We start from the raw sequence: 20306 nt of genomic DNA, 5'->3' as shown, positions 1-20306 counted from the left end.
CTCATAGAGGAAGAGCCTGATGTGGGGCTCGATCCCATAACGCCGGGATCACGCCCTGAGCCGAAGGCAGACGCTTAACCGCTGTGCCACCCAGGCGCCCCCAAATGATTTTGTTTTTAATCAAACAAGCATACAGTAGAAATATTGTCAGCTGGAAAAAAGCTTCAGTAACCAGCAAGGTACGTCCATCCCCAGGGTTGCTCCGTAGCCCTCCCGAGAGGATTACTTGAAGGAAACATCAGCACCGTGGCACTGGGACAGGGGAAGGAAGCCGTGAAATCCCACTAGCGAAGTGTGCTGCTCTGGGAAGCTGGGTCGGAAGCGGCCAGGTCAGCGCTCACTTCACTGTGAGCACCAGGGAGCGGGGTGACCGGGTGACCGAGCCCCACGCGGGAGGGGCTGCTCCTCAGCTTGGGCTGGCAGAATGTTCCCCCGATGGTTGATGAGCACAATAATCACCAATCTCTGCTCCAAAAAACCCCTGTAGTTTTAATGAGGGAACAAAACTCTGTCCCCAAAACTCTTATTATTCCCTGAAACAGTATCCCCCCAGACTGCATCACCACCCTCTCCCTCCAGCATGTACCTTTTTTTTCATGTTTTTAATTTCTGTTAACATTCACTCCAACATATTCTATCTGGTCGCTGCGGCCTAGTGATAGATTTTTTAAACTTTTATACAAAAAGTCATCTTAATGATCTAGCCTTGCCAAGGCAATAAACATAATATGAAGAAAGAATAGCTTGATATTTATTTTCAATGTAGCTCACGAATCACTGGGGCCAATATGTCCTCAGGCCTCCTGTGTGCAGGCGCTGTGTTTTGCAGGTGGTGCTCAGGCCTCACAGTGACTGAGGGACGGGCACCATCCATTTCCAAGGGACCGAAGTGTGGCTCAGGTTCTCGGCCAGCACTTCCCGTGCGGAGCGGCCGCCGACGCCTCAGTGTGCTCTCACCGCCAGGGCAGGGTCTACTCTCGGCTGAGGACCGAGACCTCGCCTGCCTCACAGGGGGCTCCCAGGGGCTCGGTGCCTGGAAAAGGGCAAGTGCTCAATAAATATTAAGTGGGTGAACATTCCATTCAGAGAAAACACACAAAGAAAGGTTGCCTTTCTGGTTCCATAGAATGGAAAGCTAAATTTCTTCTGCGGGAAATGTGTTACCTTTTCACAAGCTAATTAAACTAATAAAAATAAAACCATGATATTTTCCCCAAATGTCCACTCTCCTTAAGTCTATTCTCCTCTGATGTTTGCACTATTAATATCTGAGGAGTAGCTGGAAAATGTTACCTCGCAGTGGCGATGACCGGAACGATTACCCAAGCCACTGGTTTGAAGAGCAGTTTTTCTTTTTAATTTATGGATTTGATGTTATCTTTGAGCTAGTGATGAAAGATTGCTCTGGACACGAATGTATTCCAGATATGCTACCACTCGTGATACCTTTTTTCCTACACACACCACTCCCCCAGAGGTTGAATGAAGAAGTGAAATTTCCCAGATTGATTTTACAGAACCATCCATGGCTGGCACTTTCAATTTTGAATGTTTGAATTTTTGGAAAATTGGATTTTGCTCGGCAATGTATTTTTCACGTACAACTTCTGTCAGTACAAGTTGAAAGTTCTCTCAGTGAACCTTCCATCTAGGTCAAACTAAGGCTGATACTTCGTAACTAGGGAGCTAAAGCTCTGTTACTGACAACTGAAGTTTGAGGGTGAAATACATGTAAATAAGGGACACTTCTTGGGTTGTTTGGGGTGTCACACAAGAGAAGAGAGACTGACTTTGCAGGAGTAGTTGATCTTTCAAAGACCAAATCAGATCTTAGTTTAAACTTCAACCATAAAATTAAGATAAAGTGAAGACGAAAATAGTTTCCTCTAAAAATGAGTTGAGCCCATCAAAGCCAGGTCCAGAGAGAAATGCACACAGCCAACATGCCCTTCACCTACAATTGCTTTAATGATTTAAAAAGAACTTCTCGCTTCTACAAATAATTGTGTTCAAGGACAAACTTTCAGCCTACAGAAGAGAGTACGGTTTTAGCTCACATTGCAGGATGTAGAAAAAGCCCCCGATGCTGATTTCTGGAGAGCGTAAGCTGGCCTGCTTCTCCTCATATTCAGCTAGTTTCTGAAGCCCTTGAATCTAAGCTAAGACTTGGATTCTTCTGAGAACTGGCAAAGAAAGATAGCACATTCCACCTCTTGCCTTATCCCACCACCTCTTATTTGGCCCCACTTACTTTCAAAAGTGAAAAAGTGTTTAATTGTATACATCTGGGGCCATTTATATCCTCACGAACAATCCATGCTTGAGGTTTCTGGAATCCCTGGCCGGTGTGGGGTGAGCTATGCCTCCTGTGCTTCCCTTGTATTCACGTAGCAGCCTATGAAGATCTTCACTGGAGGTCACATTCAGCCCTGTCCATCTGGTTATGGTCAGCAACTGGGGACGGGACAGGCAGAATTCAGGGACTTGGGCCCCAGTGCCAGCTAAAAAGTTTATCTGAGGATTCCAATTGTGCTTCTAAAAAGTCTTGCCAGAGGAAGTAAAAACAGAACGGTTATAAAATACATGTCAAGTAAAAAAATTTTAATATACTCAAAATTCCTAATATAGTTTCTGCCTCATTGAAAACATTGAACAAAAAAGTAGGTATATATTCTTTTTTTTAAAATAACATTTCTTTTAGAAGCACCTATCTACCACCTATCTTGGGGGAGGCTCGCTCTTCTCAGAGCATCCTAACAGCACGCGGCACTGCAGCTGGGGGGTGGGGGAAGGGTCTGAGCCCGGAGGCCTATGGAGGGAGGACTACGGAGGGAGGACTACAGAGGGAGGACCACGCAGGGAAGAGCACGGAGCCACTTCTTCGCGTGCGAGGCTCCAGCCACCCTCGGTGGGCCCTGACCCTACACTCCCTGCCCGCTGCCATGTACCCGGGCAACCTCCCGGCAGCCTTCACCGACCCTGTGCTTGTGCCTAAAAGAAAACCAGGGGATGGTGCTGTGTGAGAGTAAGCCGCCAAGCAGGCTCGGTCGGAAGAGCTCTCCAGCTCAGCTGTTTTCATGTACTGGTTCGCGTCTTCGTTTTCGCCGAACCAGCCCGAGCGCTCCAGGGACAGGGGCCTCGCAGGGCTCAGGGCCGGCCCGGCTTGTCGCCGGGGCTGAGCAGGAGCTTGGTGCCCGGCTTGTCCATGCTGGAGTTGAGGCTGTCTGCCTCCTTCTCGGGCTCGGGGACGCAGGTGCAGCCCACCGGCACGGTGACGTACTCCTCCGCGTACACCGAGCGGCCGCCCGCGCAGGCCGACGTCCGCCGCAGGATGACGGTGGGCATGTACACCGGGGCGCTCCGGAAACGCAGATCCTCTTCCCCGAACAGCCCGGTCAGGCAGCCTCTGCACAGGCAGTAGGCCTCGGGCAGGTACTTCGGGTACCTGGCGGGGTCGTAGGAAATTCTGCAGGGAAGAGAGCAGGCTTTAGTTCATGCTTTGGAGCAACAGGAGTACATCGCGTGCCGAGCGACGGCAGCTTGTCATCAGAAAGTGTTGAGATCATTGATTAAGGGAGCAGAAGAAAGGTGGGGCCCAGACAATTCATCCCACGGTTGTTTAAGGGGGACATTACGGAGGAGCCCTGGGTCTCCATTAGTGACCAGACACAGCTCTGACCTTTTCTTTGGCCCCACCTTTCATCCCACGATCTTCCGTGCAAGATCCTAACTTAAACAGAGGCACCATATGACTTTGCTGTATGTTAAATGAAGACAGTTTATAGCTCTTGTTAGGCCATTCCCTAAAAATGCTTTCTGTGCTAATATACATAGAAAAGTAAAATGTATCTGCTCACGTTCAAGACTGAAATTCATTGGCAAAGTGAAGAGATGTACAATGAAGTATGTTCAGACCCCCCAGTTACACCCTGGCAGAGGCGGTAGGGGACACGCGGGAGGTGGAACGGCAGGTCAGCGAGCCGCATGCGCACTGACGGGTGACCACACGCACCCACCAGAATATGAGACGCCGTCTCTGCTTCCGGCCACAACTCCAGGCCTGAGCCCCAGAGCCGTGGTCCCTAAGGCCCAGATCTGCCTCCCCTCCAGACACTGGCCTGTGCAGCCCCAGACGGGGGCACATTCACCAGGGCGCTGCCCACACCGGTCCCCAGGAAGGGGCCACCTCCGCAAGAAGCTAGCTGGCCCAGGTGCCAGACGGTGCAGACTCTGGCCACCTGGCCTCTGACACAGCTATCAGCAAAGGCAGCTGCAAGACATCTGTCCAGAAGGTCACAAGGTGGGCCCTGTGTCTGTCAGGGCCTGTGTGCCTTCCGGGAAGGGGCCAAAGCCATGCTGGGGAGGCAGATTGGCCAGCCTGGGACATTTGAGAAGTGAGTGCTGGTTTAAATGTGGTCATATCCATTCTCCTCCAAGACTCTCTATTTTCTAGTCAGATGCCAAGAACCGATGTCGACACCTACAAAACAGCTTGCTGCCACAATGCCAGGGGAGTCTAGGGCTTGGCTGGCCGGATGGCTCCCTGGGAGAAAAAAAAACAAACCACCTTCAGACAGGACTCTGCCCTCTGCCACTATCCCCTGCAACCAGCCAAGAGGTCAAAGCTGTGTCTGGTCACTAATGGAGACCCAGGGCTCCTCTGTAATGTCCCCCTTAAACAAGGAGGGACTGTCCCCATTTCTCATGGGATTGCCATGACCCCAAATTCTCATTGCCATCAATCTCCCCACTTAAAACACGTGCAATCCTCTTACAAATGTTTCTCTTTCTTCTGGAGCTGAGTCTTAGGGACCCTAAACTCCTGGAGTCAGAACTCAGGACTTCTAACCTCTTGAGCAACACACACACGCTTGTAGACCCACAATGTGCCAAGTCCAGGAGGGCCCCCCAAAGTGCTATGCCAATGGAAGTCTATGATATAAATTTTAAAAATTGATGTATGCCTAGAGGTTTTTACAGCCAAAAACTTGAGATGTGTATGATCTCTCATCCAGGTTTCTGGACAGCAGAGTGTGGCTCCACAGAGAGGGACAATGATCCGGGCTGGCCTTCACCCTCCATGGCTTGCACAAGTTTTATGTCCTTCAGGAGGAAACCCCTCTCGACTAGTTCTCTCATAAGTCCTCATTGCTAACATCTAAAATTCATCCACAAAGTTAAGAAATTTCCAGTTAAGAAGTATGATTGGGCCATCCAGTTAAAGAATGGGGATTAGGGGGATTGGAAAAAGTAGGCGGAGACCAGTGGGGTGTCCAAAAGAGCTGAGGATTTCTTGCAGAAAGGAGTTAACAGCTGATGGATGGGCAGTGCTGACTGGGGCCAACTGTGGGCATATCGGGTGGGGAGGCAGAAACCTGAATGGACTTGAAGCATGGGAGGGACAGGGTTGTTACACTGTTTGGCCAAGAGGTTTCTCTGTTGAGGAGTTCATGTCAAGAGGCAAGTGTTAACTCTTAGTGGCAGGATGAGGGGGGGTGGCTCCAGATGTGTAAGGAAAGTACAAGGGTTTCTTTTTCTGTTTGGATCCAACATCTTTAGACATTGTGGACTGAAGCCTGATTGGGTGGGGAAGAGTCTAGAAATGGTTATCTTCAAGCAGCAACAAATGTACTCACTGCCAACTAAATGCCATTTACACAGTACGCAAGAACTCAGGGAGCCATGCCTCCCAGAGCACAGAGCTGGGGTGCCTGCCCGGGCACAGCAGTGGGGGGACTGGGTAACACCTGCCACGCGCAGACAGAAAGGAGGCCAGTGAGGCCAGGAGCCAGTAGTTAAACTAGAGGACCCAGCCCAACCTGCCACTTGAGCTTTCTAAAGCCAAGAGGGACATTTGCAAGTCCTTCGCCACTGTTTGATTGTGGGGGATGAGGTCAGAGGAAAAGTCAGCAGTGACTCCATGGCTTCCCGTCGGGGTGACCAGAAGAATGGGAGTAGCAATGGTGGTGGTGCGGGAGCAAGGAGGCCTCAGGCCTGGGCGTCCCTACTGGTGGTTGAGCGCTCAGGCACAGACACCTTCACCTCCCTTCTTGCTGTTGTACGACAAGGGCAGAGTCAAGGGTGAAGGCTAATAAATCTGTTATGTGCAAAAAGGAACAGGGCGGGGTGGGGACTGTCTACACAATGTAAGTCATCTCTGAAGCCAAAACATTGAAATTTATACTGATTTTGTCTGTTCATCCTTCCCTCCAACATGAACACAAAAATAGTAGTTGAAAATATTTTTTAAGCTTCTCATCACTACTTTTTCCTCAGTTCTGCCGTCAGGAGCTTTTGGAACATAATGAGCTTTATTCTTGCAAGGACTGATAAAGCTGTCCACCCTTACCATTCCAACTTTTTCAACCTCCTCTGTAAAGCCTTGCTCCTACCCCCATCTGGGGTATGTGGAGGCATAGCTGTGGGGGGACAAGTCAGGACAAATCCAAACTCCTTTGCTTTGCCTTCAAAGGCCTCCACAGCGTGGTCCCTACTACATACCTTTCCAGCTTCCCCTCATGGTCTCCTCGCACATCCAAGCCTCTGGTCATCCCAAAGTGGAATGTCCCTCGCACGTGCTGCAGCTAAGCTTTTGCTCAAGATGCCCTCTCCCCAAAACCAATATCAAATCTTGCCATATTTTAAGGTCCAAGTCAAATCATTAAGAGTTTTCAAATTTCCTCAGCCAAATTCATCCTCTTTATCCCCCATATTCTCATAACACTTGGTACCTGTGAGATAGGGCAACCCTTTTTCGATGTTTTCCCCTGGGAGGGAAGATTCAGGGCTGTATTTTTACTCATCCTTGTGCCCTAACATGAGAGTAAGAGTTTGGTAGATGGTGAGCTGGTAATGGTGAGTCTGGGCTCCACAGCTCTCTGTCCTTCATACCCTCAAGTCCATATAAAGCCCTAACTTAAAGTTTGAAGGAAAAGGAATTTATACTATTCCCAGTCACCTTCAATATTTATTCAGCAACACCTAAGTGCCAGTGACGTTTCAGGCAACGCGGATAGAGATAAAACACAGATCTACTATCCAAGGACTCACCATCTGGGGGATAAATGTACTGAGTTTTCATCCAGCCCTGGCGACTGGGAAGACTTCTGGCAAAGGTGGTTCCTGGGTGGATTCATCCAGATAAGGAAGGGAGAAAGGGCAGTTAGGACAGAGGGCAGGGCCGAGAGTCCAGGGACCATGTCAGTGTTAGGAACTGTGGCACAGGAGGGGAACTATAAGATGATGCTGGGGTCATCTATGGAAGTTGGGTCATAAGGGGCCTCAAATTCAACATGAGGAATTTGGATTTGACCCTGACGGCAATGGGGAGGATATTAAAAATGGAAGTGACCCAATCAGATGGAATTTTAGACAGATCTTCCAGACTACAGAGTAGAAGATGGTCTGGAGCCCAAGAGACAGGCACTGGCTGAAGGTGGAGATTTTTAAAATTATTAGCATATCGATGGTGATTAAGATCAGTCAGGAAAGTGTATGGAGAAACACAAAATGAAAGACAGGGAAAACCAACTTTTTTTTTTTTTTAAGATTTATTTATTTTAGAGAGAGCAAGAGGAGAGGCAGAGCGAGAGGGGGAGAGAGAGAATCTCATGCACACTCCCCACTGAGTGTGGAATCTGATGTGGGGTTTCATCCCACAACCCCGAGATCATGACCCAGGCTGAACTCAAAAGTTGGACACTTAACCATGCTTCCGGGAAAACCAACTTTTAAGAGAGAATATGTCTCACTGTGGAGACTGACAGAATCAGCAGTGGCATTCCCCGAGGCAAGGAAGGCAGACACTTAAGAGCTGCTGGCCAAAAACTGGAACTGATTGGGCCAGTTTCCTGGAAATACAGGGACAGAGGAACCCGTTAAATCGCACTATGAGGATATGACCAACAGCATACAGAATGCTGGAAGTTCAGCACGTGTTTGTTCCAAGGTGGAAAGGGAAGGAGGGAACCCAAAAGAGCATTGAGTAGAGTGACACAAGTACCGGGGACATGTGGCATCGCTGACCTGCTTTACACCCACTGTCTCTGTGCAGTTGTGAATTTAGCAACTTTTTACTTGCATGTGTCTCCATTTGGATGAAAACTTATGGTTGCTTAAAAAAACATATCAAGCCCAAACTGAGGGTATTCCACAAAACAACTGACTGGTACTCTTCAAAAGTGTCACAGTCACAAAAAACAAAGAACTGAGAAACTGCTGCAGACTGAAGGCAGCTAATGGGCCTGACCACCAGAGGCCCTGTGTGAGCCTGGGTGAGGTCCTAGGGCAGACAAGGGGCGTTAGTGGGCCTGCTCTGAGTAAGGTCTCCGGATTCTAGGGTTATTATCAACAAACATTTCCTGATCTTGATAATTCTGCTGAGTTATGATGCTGCCATTTGGGGAATCTGGGTAAAGGGTACATAGGAATTCTTTGTACTAATTTCACAAAGGTTTTTGTTAGTTTGAAACTACTTCAAAATGTAGACTTAAATAATGTAACAGAAAAAATAGAGAAAAAAATTTCAAAGTTTTTTTTTTTTAAGATTTTATTTATTTATTTGACAGAGAGAGAGAGAGACAGCCAGCGAGAGAGGGAACACAAGCAGGGAGAGTGGGAGAGGGAGAAGCAGGCTTCCCGCTGAGCAAGGAGCCCGATGCGGGACTCGATCCCAGGACCCTGGGACGCTTAATGACTAAGCCACCCAGGCGCCCCAAAATTTAAAAGTTTTAAAAAACCACTTATGAGATAATCAGGGAAATTTGGGAACCTGACTGAATATTTGAAGATATTAGGGAAGTATTAACTTCCAGGTGTATTAATGGTATTGCATCGTTGTATTTAACAGAGTCTTTATCTTTCAGAGATACACACCAAATACATGAGTGTACACAGACACACAGACACGCACGAACAGTGCTAAATGTTTGTGAAGTTACAAAGTGCCCTGGGAATCTGCCAACTGGAAGGTTAGTAGTGATCATTAATTCAGCAGAAATTTTAAGCTCCCAAGGCTGGCACCGGGCAAGGGTACGGCCCCTCCACGAACACTCAAGCCAGCCCATAAGGTCAAAGCAAAGCAAAGAGCCCAGACCACTCCAAACATGCTGGAGGCTACGGCCCCAGGGAAGTCTGAGGCGGGTTTAGAAAAGGAGGGCTGAGCCGGAGGGAGGAGGGGGAGGAAGTGCTGAGCAACCCACACCCAGGCAGGAAAGCGGGAGACCATGCGGGTAGGAAACTGCCAGCAGGTCACGGCAGCTGGAATGACCTGTGCACATGCCTATGTGTGCAGGGGGCAGAGATTTAGTAAGACATGGGAGAGGTGGACAGGAGCCTTGAAGACCGGAGGATTTTACCTTGCAGATCATGGGAAGCCACGTGAAGACTGTAAACATGTAGAGACATGATCGGTGGATGTTTAGAAACCATTCTGGTAGTGGCATAGACCCAATTACAGGACAAAATCGGATTTGGGGCAGAAAGGTCAGGCACAGCCTCTTCTGACTCAGTTTCCTCCTCTGTAATGCTAGTGTGACCTAGGGGCATTAAAGATCCCGTTCCATTCCAAGTAACTGGGATTTATCTTTTCTATGCCCCAGGGTAGGCACATGACAATCCGTGTAACAATCCCCATCCCATCTGTTAATGATAGGCAGAACGGACAGTCACTTGGACGCTGTAATGGTCAGAAGGCTCATCATGTGACTAAAACTATCTGCCCCACCCCCATCAGCCGGCCCCCCAGGACCAAAGTTTCCACGGTCACAGTGACACTTCTGGGCTGAGGCATTATGACAAAGAGATACCTGCCTCCCCCTACCTCTGCCTGTACGTGGCACATAATAAGAAGGCACATGCATTGGTGGTTTTCAAATTGTGGTTTTATGACCACGAAGTTTCTCTTAAAATAGAAACGTGCTACCAAGGGGAGGGAGGGCAGACACAATGCATATCACACCCCTGACACCCAGTATGGTGGGTATTGATGCCAGCAAGTACCATGGAGACAGAAAGCACAAGACACACATTCTGAAGGACACTAGTTGGGGGGAGGTGGAGAAGAGATCAGGAGGAAAGGTCTGGAAGCCTCAGGACAGCCAGGGGACAGAGACAAACCTAAAGCCTGTCTCCCCAAACTCCTGCCTTAAGAGTCTGAGGAAATTATCGGGCTGGAGTGCTTTCTGGTTAAAGAAAGCTACCACAAAAATAAGACATCAAGAAACTCCAACAGGGATCCTTTTCTCTTAACCAAACATGGAAATGCAATCGAGTAAGAATCCTGCACGTCTGTCTTGCCTCCTTGTGAGCAATAATTCTTTTGTCTACATTTTCTGCATGCTGCTCTGTGTGGAAGCTTGGCACTGGAACATACTTGAAACAAACCAAGTTTTCCCCTCTGATGGGATCCAAAAGTGTCCCTGGGGCCACGTGTGAAGCTTGGCTTGAATGAGTGACAGCTGGCCCAGCTTAATCCAAGAACAAAGGACAAGTCCTCCAGGGATGATTAGAGGTGATGGAAACTGAGCTTGAAGAGGAATGTGAGTGACAGCGGAGACAGAAAAGAGCACTGCCCCTGGGACCCTGAAGTTGGTAGGAAACAATTCGAAGCGGTTCCCCAAGGACTGCCACCTGGAGAACAATGAGTACATTCCAGCAGACAGAACCGCAGCCACCCGATGTGCTCTCGAGCTGATGCCCAAGTATAGCTGTGGTATTTACTGGCACAAACTCATCGGCATGGCTCACCTTTCCACTTTGCAAAACATAAAATTATTTTGATCTCAAGACAACAGAGGCTAAGTATGATTGTTTCACAGCCACTCCAAGACCCCAAACCAATGGAACAAAGTTAGGGAAAATGCCGTCTCCAGTTCAGACTGGAGACCCATAAGGACTGAAATGGTCTAAGCGGCAACAAATTGCCTTAGTAGTCCTGGTTTGCCAGATCTTAAGGACAATGAGTTCAACTGTCAATTACTTTTTTAAAAAAATCAGGATGATGGGGCGCCTGGGTGGCACAGCGGTTAGGCGTCTGCCTTCGGCTCAGGGCGTGATCCCGGCGTTATGGGATCGAGCCCCACATCAGGCTCCTCTGCTATGAGCCTGCTTCTTCCTCTCCCACTCCCCCTGCTTGTGTTCCCTCTCTCGCTGGCTGTCTCTATCTCTGTCAAATAAATAAAATCTTTAAAAAAAAAAATCAGGATGAAAAGAAAAAGGTGGGGGGGCAGGATGGAGTCAATAAGAGTCTTGAACCTAAAATTTCAGTCCTCTTTGGTTACTAACAAATGACATTGGGCAAATCATTGCCTCTGTCTGGTTCTTTGCAACGGAGGGGATGGGTGAGTGACCAGGCTACTTCCTCCAGCTTCTTGATGGCAGGACTGTTAATGTGATATTTTTTATCAATGTTTCCTGCTTAGAAAGGGCAGCTGTAATGCATTTAGTTTCTGAGATTCTCTAAATTAAGCTATAAAGTGCAGTTCTAAGCAAAATCCCAGTAGAGTTTTTGTAGAACTTGGCATGCTGATCCTAAAATTCGTAGAAAAAGTCCAAGTATACTCAAGACGGTTTTGAAAAGGAAGGAGGGGGACTCACTTTACCAGATCAAGACCTTCTGAAACTATGGTAATACACAGACATCTAGCAGCCCTGTGGGAAAACTGAGGAGAACCAGCTTCACCTTCCCCAGAGCTAGTGCTGTGCAGAATACCCGTCTTTCCGCCCAGGAGGTGGGCAATAAAAAGAAGACTTCCCAGCTGTGGCTGTCAGACCACCTGTGTAAAAGCCATGTGGGAGTGCATTAAAAACACAGCTTCTCACACTTGACCCCCTGAACCAGGAGCTCCGCATGCCAACAAGCTGCCCACGTTGCTTGTCTTCCTCACTGGCGATCGGCAGAAGCCCATTCCACAGCACAGTCAACAGTATCTCCAAAGGTAGGTAGTCATATATTGACTGCGGTTAACAGCAAACAATTGGATGACTGCATTTTCCCAAATACACCCAAATTTCATGACCCTACCAGTGTAGGACCCCCTACGCTGAGAAATCTAACTAATGCATAAGGTCGCTGTTAACCAAGCAAGCGACTGGCATTGTAGTGAGGATGATCTCAATTATACTTCACTGGAGGAGCTTTCAAAACTAGTGATCACTATTCCCCCTCCCCCAGAGATTCAGAATTCATGGTTCTGGCATGGGGCCAGGGTGCTGGGATTTTTTAAAGCTCCCCAGATAATTCTAACATGCGGCCCTGGTAGAGGCCATTGGCCTCCAGATCTAAGAGAGATAATGAGTCACTGAGATGGGGTTTGTGTAACCTTCCTACCTCTTTTTCCCTTTGGAACCAGCCCCGCAGCTGGGAGGGGGATGGTTATGAGACTATGGGGGAAGGCATGATGCATGACAAGGCCCAGAGCTGCTATGGGAGGGCTCTGTTCGCAGGCCAGGGAGTAGCCAGGGTCATGAGGACAACGGTTTCCCTCTGCTGGAAAGCTGTGGCCAGCAGCCCCATCGGCTCCACCCTTTCTCCATTCCCTAAGGCCTAAGAAAGCCAAGATCTTCAATACATGCTGCCAAGGAGCTCTGAAAAATGCTCTTCTGGCCCCGACAAGAAAACATCAGTTGTGCATTTCTCCTGAAAGAGGACATGGAAAAATCAGCCTGGGAGAGCAAAGTCGGACCCGGCATGGATGCCCTGGAGTCAGAACCCCGGCGGATTTCACCTGGCCCTCTTCAGAGGCCAAGGAGAGCTAGGGGTCAGCCCTACCCCCAAGTGGGGACTGAAGTTGACTTTGGTGTGATCCTGAACTTGGCATCAAGGTCAGCCCTGAAGCTGAGCCAGTGAGGCAGGCTCCAGAACTGACCAGGCTCTCCTGCCAACAGGGCTGGCTCTGGGCTACTGGGAACCTGGAAGGACTCGGCCTGTCCGTCCTGTCCCTTTACTGAGAAGGAAACCAAGACACCGACAGGGTGAGGGGCTTAGGGCTCAACTGGCTTAGACCCATTCACTGCCCTGCCTGCACAGCCAAGCTGTGAGTCTGCTCTGCAATTTGGGGATATTTAGCAGTTAGTCAGACGCCTCCTAAGTGCTAAATTTACAACCAGGAAATCCACTGATACCATGTAAAATCTGTTCATCTGAGAGATCAAGGAAGACTAGAGAGAGACTCATGGCTTGGAAAAGAATTTGGAAGATAACTTGGAAAAAAAAAAAAGCTTTCCCAGAGGAAAAGAGAGAATGAGAAATTAGAATGAAGGCCAGAATTTCTCAAAGGGTTTTATTCTTTTGTCATGGCAAATGCCACACATTCAATGCAGCTGAAGGGAAATATCTCTTCAAGGGAAAAACATAGCTCATGCCCATGGGGTGGCTTAACCATCTTTCCAGGGGAAGCTGCAGAATTTGGGTTCAAAGTCATCTTTGATGTGCCTGTCCTTGGGGGAGGCCGGTGAAGTGCCTGTGTGCAGAAAGGGTGGAGCCCACCTTGGTCTGAAATGAGCCAGCTGTTGCCATACATTGGTTATGAGGAATAATTCATACCAAAACATTAGCCTAGACTATTTAATTCTGGAAGAGTCCTTGGTAGATTATTTTCTCTTTGACCTCATTAATTTAGTGAGCAGTGCACTCATTACCATCCTCCAAAATCTTCATGTGTCACTTCTGGAAGACAGGCACCATACGGAATTTCACTTCGTGGTATGTGTGTGTTCCTTCCAGGACTTGGCCCAATTCTTCTGTTGGTATTAAGAGTACAAACATTCTATTCAGGTGAGGAAATCTGGAAGAGGTGACGATGGAATGAAATACTATCATCCCTGGTTACTCTAAGAATGCCAAAGTAAAACCCAGGCAGTTGAAGAAAATAACTATCAAAGCAAAACGAACGTATCTATTTTCAGAAGGAGAGACTCTAGCCCCATGACAATGCTCCATGACAATGCTCTTATTTTTACTCTGTGAAACAGTGATAGGTACAGTAGAGCCCGCTATGCTGCACAGCTCAGAGAAAAAAAAAATCCACCTAGTACTTTGGCCAGTTAAAGGTCACTTATCCATAAAAAGATTGTTGGGGTTGGGGCGCCTCGGTGGCTCATTCGGTCAAGCAGTTTAAGCATCTGACTTTGGCTCAGGTCATAATCTCGAATCCTGGGATCAATACCCCCCCTCCCCCGGCCAGTTGGGCTCATCGGGGAGTCTGCTTCTCCCCCTCCCTCTGCACCACCACCTCCACTGCACTCTTTCTCTCTCTCAAATAAATAAAATTTTTTTTAAGTGTTTTTTTTCCGGGCGGGGTGTGTTGCCAACATTTCTTAAACAAGCTGCTTTGAACCCTGAGTGTCTGCTTTTCTACAACAGTGGGTTTGGTGAGCAATGCCCCACCCACCCTGCAAGCTGTAACTGGAGACTTGCAGGCAGGCACTGCTTCTGCTCTGTCCGCCCTCCCTGGTCCCCTTCCCCAACCCTTCTTCTCTTGAACAAGGCAGTACCACGGTCAGACCACAAAGAAGCTGCTACCCCAGATATAGATATTCCTTGAAGGCAGACACACTTTCCTAGTTTGTTCTTAAGCCATTCGAATAACCTGTAGATTTGAGGCAGGACCCAGGAAAGAGTGAACTTGCTAAAGAGAATTATGAACAGGAAAGGACGCCCCGCAGTTCCAAAGATCACACCGGCCCGGACTCCCCAGGAAGAAGCCAGGTCCCGGGTGGTGGGGGAGAAGGCAGGTTGGCATGGTGCTGCCCCCTGTCGGTCACATTGGACGCAGCGAACCCATCGAGGCCCCCACCCTGGGAGGGGGATTAGAGCCGTGCAACCCCACAAGGCATCGGCGTGGGGACTGCTGTTCTTAGTGCTGGGACACAAACATACAAGTGCAAGCAGGGGAAAGGGGGCATTCGAAAGAAAGATAATATTTTAAAAGGGGGCTAAGAGCAGTGGAGATAACTTCAAAATTATATTAACTTCTCTCACTTTCTCTAGTTAATGTTGTACTCCTTCACAATTTTACAAACGACATGATGAGGGGAAAGTGATGTGAACGGTGCCCTGCGAATGTACGAGGGCAGCGGCAGGTCTGTGACCTGGGCACTGCCCTGGCTCAGGCAGCAGCTGGGGAGTGGACGCAGCTGTTTCTGCAGTGGTAAAAGGGAATAGTGATGGACAGTCCCCGGGGGAAACAGGATGTTTGGGTTAGCTGAACCGAAAGGTTAGAGGAGAGTGAAGCACAAATATCCTTTTTATTTCAACCTTTCCTGACGAAAACTTTTCTAAAGTTTCTAAACTTTGCTAAATATCCGATGGTAGATTTATCGCAACACGTAGGTTGTCCCCGTAACTGGGCATCACTGGTCTGGCCCAGGGGACAGTGGTAACCTTGCCTGGCCCACACATGAGCTGGATGCTGCTGTTGCGACCCTCTTCCCAAAAAAAGTCACCTGCTGGAAGTTCTGGTAATAGGGAGTGGTGCCAACTTGGGTTCCGCATGGGAAAACACCAGCCTATCTGATCTGCTGCCTGTGCTGTTGGACCCTCCTCCAGCCGGCCCCTGCTGCCACAGCCCCCAACTACAAGGCCCCTCTGCCCGGGGGAGGATTTGCCCAGCTTCGGGGGGGGGGGTCTCACCACCTCTTCCAGTTCCCTGCTGTGGTTACCTCTATTTTTAAGTCACTCGCCCTCCCCATGCCCTTTCCTCTCTCTTCTCTCTTCTTCCCTGTCCTATTACTTCTTCTTTCCATTTATTCCCTTGCTCTTCTTGCTACACACGGAGTTGTTTATTGCAAAATAAATTTAGGTGTAGTCTCTTAAATTCACGAGGAGAAGAGTTATATAGAAAAGTAGCAAAGCCTAAAATTAAATTGTTGAGCTTAGTCATACCCTAGAGAAAAGTTATCTTTAGACCATGACCCAAAATTGAAAAATACAAACAATTTAAAAATTAGAGTATTGGTAGTTGTTTATCTTTGAGGTTTCAAAATAAATGAGTGATGTGTACCTTTAAAGCTCAATGAACCTCAGTGTTCTTACAATATAATTCTTACTATGCCAATTCGGCTTTAAAAACTTAATGAGCAATTCATTGATTTCATTTTTTGGCATTTTTGCTTCTAAAGCTTAAGAGAAACAAACTTGATGCCACAAAGTAAACGAGAAAATATTTTTATATTCTGGAAGCTGAATGCTGCTTTTCTACTAGCACACTGGTCGGGAGCACGGGCTAGATGGATTCACATATCTGGGATGAGGTCCTGGCTCTATCATTTAATGCCTGTCCCCTCGGCCCAATCCCTTCATGTCTCCTGGGCTCATCCCTAGCACAGCTCAGCTGTGGGGGCACAAAGGGCCCTGAAAAGTGCAGTGTCTCTGCTGTCAGCCCTACAGCCTGTAAAAACAAACAACTCTCTTCAGAGCAATGCTCAGGGAAAATCAAAGGCTGTAGTTACCTGCTGAGTTTTGTTTCTTCACTCTGCTTTTTCCTATGGTTGGTGAATTTCCCTTTCTGCTTTCAATTTAAAAGTGAAGAGGTTTTTGAAATCAATACCAAGTCCACATGGTAGAAAATTCAAAAGATACGAAGGAGTGAAAAATAAGTCTCCTTCCTCCTCCATCTCCAGCCTTCTAGTTACCCTCCTGACAGGCACCACGATAACCACGTTCTAAAGATGCCCCTAAGTGTGTGGGGTGGTGTGTGTGTACATTTAAAAATAACATGTATATGTTATATAATAGCTTCTCCTTAACACACAAATAACACTACTGCGCCTTGCCTTGTTGCCCTCGATGTTGGTGATGGACTGGTCTTCTTAGGCAGGTTGACAGCTGCCCCATTCCTCTTCCAAACCAGTACCTGGAATTGCTGGATCAAAGAGCGTGTACATTTAAAATGTGGACAGCTAATATCTGGTTGTGTGGATTCATACCCTCTGCTGTATGAGAATGCCTTTTTCCTCATCCCCTTGCCAATAGAGCCTGGCGGGTGCCCCCAAAATAAAGAAAGGTTTCTCAGCATCATTTTAATATGCATTTCACCTTAGGATGCCTAACGCTAGGCACCTCTTTGCATTTCACATAACTGACTCATTTGACCCTCCTGCCCCAGGAACTACCCACAACCTTTGTTTCTCCCTTTATTACATCTTTTTAAAATCAGTTTGTAGGAGCTCTTTAGGAAATGAGCCCTTTGTGACATGGGTTGCAAGTATTTTCTCCCAGTTTGTCCTTGTATGTCTCTAATTGTATTTTACCGTTTATTTTGCCAAGAAGAAATGGCATATAATTGTGCAGCTGAATTTATCAGTCTCGTCTGTTATGGCTTTGGGGGTCTGTAACCTATTAAATAGGCCTCTCCACTCCAAGCCTGTAAATATAATTGACTGTGTTTTTTATGTGTTTGTGGTTTTATTTTTACATTTCAATCTTTCAGTCATTTGGAATTTATTTGTATATCCAGCTGGTTACTCAGTTGTCCCAACACCATTTATTGAATGATCCATCTCTCCCTCGAAAGTTTGAAAAGCCACATTATAATCCAAATTTCTATTTTAAATCCTATCTTATCCACCTAAGTAGTCCTTTCTGTGCCTTTCAGTATTTCTGACTGGCAGTCTGTTTCCCCAACCATCTTCCTTAGGAGTTCTCTGTTTTTAGCCTTACATACTACTTCTAATTCCACACTTACAGTTGCACAGGTGAGCACACTCTTCCCCCCAGGCCACACAGGTCCCACGGTGACACCAGTAAGAAACCAGTCCTGTCCTTCTACACACCACGTTTAGGAGAGGTTTTGAGCTTCTACGTGCAATGCTTTTTCCAGTCTTCCAATGACTCGGGAGGCAGTGAGAAGTGGTCAGAGGTCAGGAGAGCAGAGAGGCTGTCTCCTGGCGGGAGAAGGCAGGGCCTGCTTTAGCACCCAGGAATCTGGAGTCCTGGCCCAGTGCCCATCCCTAGAAGACCATCCTTCGTTCAGAGAGTGTAAGCCTCCATTGTTCACAGGGGGAGCAATTTCATCAGTGTTGCTAAATAATAAGAAAAGTAGTGCAGATGAAACCACCATCAGCCCCGATACAGAGGGAGCTCCCGCTCCCCGGCTCCATGTAGCCCCAAGGCGCCATGGGCAGACCTGAGCAGCCTAGACCAGGGCCGCTCTATGCCGTGTGTTGTTCTTTTCCATGACCTCCCTTAGCCATTCCCTCCTCCCTGCTGCTCTTGGATCTTTCCTAGGAGACACAGGAAGGTAGTAGGAGCAACTCAATTTAACTTACTATGAAGAGTTCCAGGGCTGACAACTCCTGATCTGTGCTTCAGCCCCAATCTCTCTTCTGAGACCACACTTTCACGTCAAGTTGGACATTTACACCTGTGCTCCTCTTAGGCACAGAAAACTCAACAGGTCTAGCACTGAATTTACGTCCCTCCAAAAAACTCTCCTCATTCAGTTTCTCCATTTTGCTTCAATACCATCTGCAACCCAAGTCAGAAATGTGGGAGATGCCCAACAGGAGGTCTTAAAAATTACTGCTGTGTGTTACTCTTCTGCCTTTCGGGCCACAGCCTAGCCTGGGAGGCATCTATTGCCAGGAGAGCTTAGAATTCGTTAAAGAAAAATGCAGACTTGGCAGCTTCTGTCTGGAGAAGCCAAGCTGTTGTTTTGAGAGATCCTCCAAGTTTCTTTAATGCTATTTAGCATATCAAAGGTGTAATATGAGGTTGGAGGAAAAAGAATAATATAAGAGCCCACCCTTTTGGACTGTGGGAATGATGGGAAGAAAGAGGAAGAGCAAGAGAATGGGGCCACCAAAATGAATGGCTCAACACGTGTGTCCTGAGGGCATCAGATGAATGAAGAGTCAATGAAGGCAGGAGGGAGTTCTGGGCCTGACTTGCATGGTGGGAGGGAGCTCAGCCACAGTGAACTTGGTCCTCTGCAGAGAAGCCAGGAGGAGGGAGGCCCCCTGACCAGCAGGTGGAGGCTTCGAGAACCCTGGATTGGTTGTAGACAAAATCTTCACATTTTCTCTGCACATCTTCATAGCAGTGTGGACTAAAGCCTTAAGCCATTACACATTTTACACCCACTCCTTCTCCCTCACTCCCACAATCATCATCCACCAAACCCTGTCACATTAGCTTCTTTAAGCAATATCTTTCAAACTGATCCTAGTCTCACTTTTTCCACTGCCACTGCCTGAATTCAGACCCTAACTACCTTTTGCCGGAAGTACTGGCACTGCATTTTTCCTGTGTCTCCCTTTGGATATATCCATCCTCAGGGATGCCGTCCCAAAACACAAAGAGGTCGCATGACCTGCTTCATCAAAAACCATCCTACAGGATACATTTCAAACTTGTAGCACTGCTTTTAAGGCCAAATCTAGTTTCTGCTCCCCTCTGCACTCCCAGCCACACGGAAACACACGTGCACTTGCCATTCTTTCGTCTCTTCCCCCTTGTCATAAGCCACTCCTTCCCTCTGAACCATGCTTGTCCTTGCTCTTTCACTGAGGGCTTTTCCACGTCTGTGGCAGTGTGAGGGCTCCCTCCTTGTAGAGCAAACTGTGAGCCCCTTGAGGATGGTGGTACTCAGCAGTTAACAGCAGGGAAGGGGACAGTCATAAATGTGTGTCGGGGATACTCCAGCCACACTATTTCCTACACAAGCCCCAGAACACCCCAGCCTCCCTGCTTTGCATGCTGTTCCTTTCTTCTGAGATGACCTCTTTACCAGGCCAATCTCAGACTTTATGTCCATTCTCCAAAATACATTTCAAATGCCATTTTGATCCCCCTCATCACTTTACACTATCACACACTTAAGCTTTCCTGTCAAATCATGTTCTGCCTTGTATTATGGTTTCTTTCCCAATTATCTCCACTCCTCCCTCAGGCTATAAGCTCAGACGGTGGGCTTCTGAGGGTTCAATACTCAACAGCGTCTGGACCAGCACCACAGGCACTCAAAAAATGTCTGTAGACTGCCACACTAGAACTTCACAGGTCTCCTGTACAAAATTCTATAAAAATTAATGAAGGATCACTCGGCTTGGTCCTCTGTGGAACCCACTGAACTACATACCTGGCACTAGGTACTCAAGAAACATCTGCTCCATATTAAATGGTGAAAGGGTAAATAACGGTAAGTAGGTTTCCCTCGAGGGAGAGGATGAGACCTTTGTAGGAATAAATTACTCCCAACCCACTCTCTGCATTAACTCCGCCCCTTCCTACCTGCCCTTCCTCGCCCCATCTGCCCGGCCCCGTCCCTCTCCTCTACCCACCTAGCCTCTCCCGACGGCCCCGCCCC

The 20306-nt window shown here is 47.9% G+C and overlaps 1 protein-coding gene across 2 annotated transcripts; it reads right to left on the bottom strand.

Moving 5' to 3' along the window:
• Positions 1-10: 10 nt before the first annotated feature.
• IL17D (interleukin 17D) lies at positions 11-20251 on the bottom strand. 2 transcript variants are annotated; one of them, XR_004626666.1, is made up of 3 exons: positions 16774-20251; positions 2252-3466; positions 11-1033 (listed from the first exon to the last, which is right to left on the bottom strand). XR_004626666.1 is itself a non-coding variant. In XM_034664961.1 (2 exons), exons 1-2 carry the CDS (start codon positions 17028-17030, stop codon positions 3148-3150), a joined length of 576 nt encoding a protein of 191 aa, XP_034520852.1. In that variant the 5' UTR covers positions 17031-20251; the 3' UTR covers positions 1950-3147. The 2 variants fall into 2 exon arrangements, 1 of the variants encoding a protein (XP_034520852.1); XM_034664961.1 differs by lacking the exon at positions 11-1033 and having other exon boundaries at positions 1950-3466.
• Between the last annotated feature and the right edge of the window lie 55 nt (positions 20252-20306).

This window comes from Ailuropoda melanoleuca, chromosome 7 (genome assembly GCF_002007445.2).
Source record: "Ailuropoda melanoleuca isolate Jingjing chromosome 7, ASM200744v2, whole genome shotgun sequence".
Taxonomy (NCBI): domain Eukaryota; kingdom Metazoa; phylum Chordata; class Mammalia; order Carnivora; family Ursidae; genus Ailuropoda; species Ailuropoda melanoleuca.
This window is presented reverse-complemented; position numbering and strand designations above follow the sequence as displayed.

Excerpts from the sequence above, each read along its gene's own strand:
- IL17D (XM_034664961.1), bottom strand. The coding sequence starts at position 17,030 with ATGCATATTAAAATGATGCTGAGAAACCTTTCTTTATTTTGGGGGCAC. Across the intron at positions 3,467-16,773 it reads CCAACATCGAGGGCAACAAG|AATTTCCTACGACCCCGCCA; the intron begins GCAAGGCGCAGT and ends TCTTCCCTGCAG.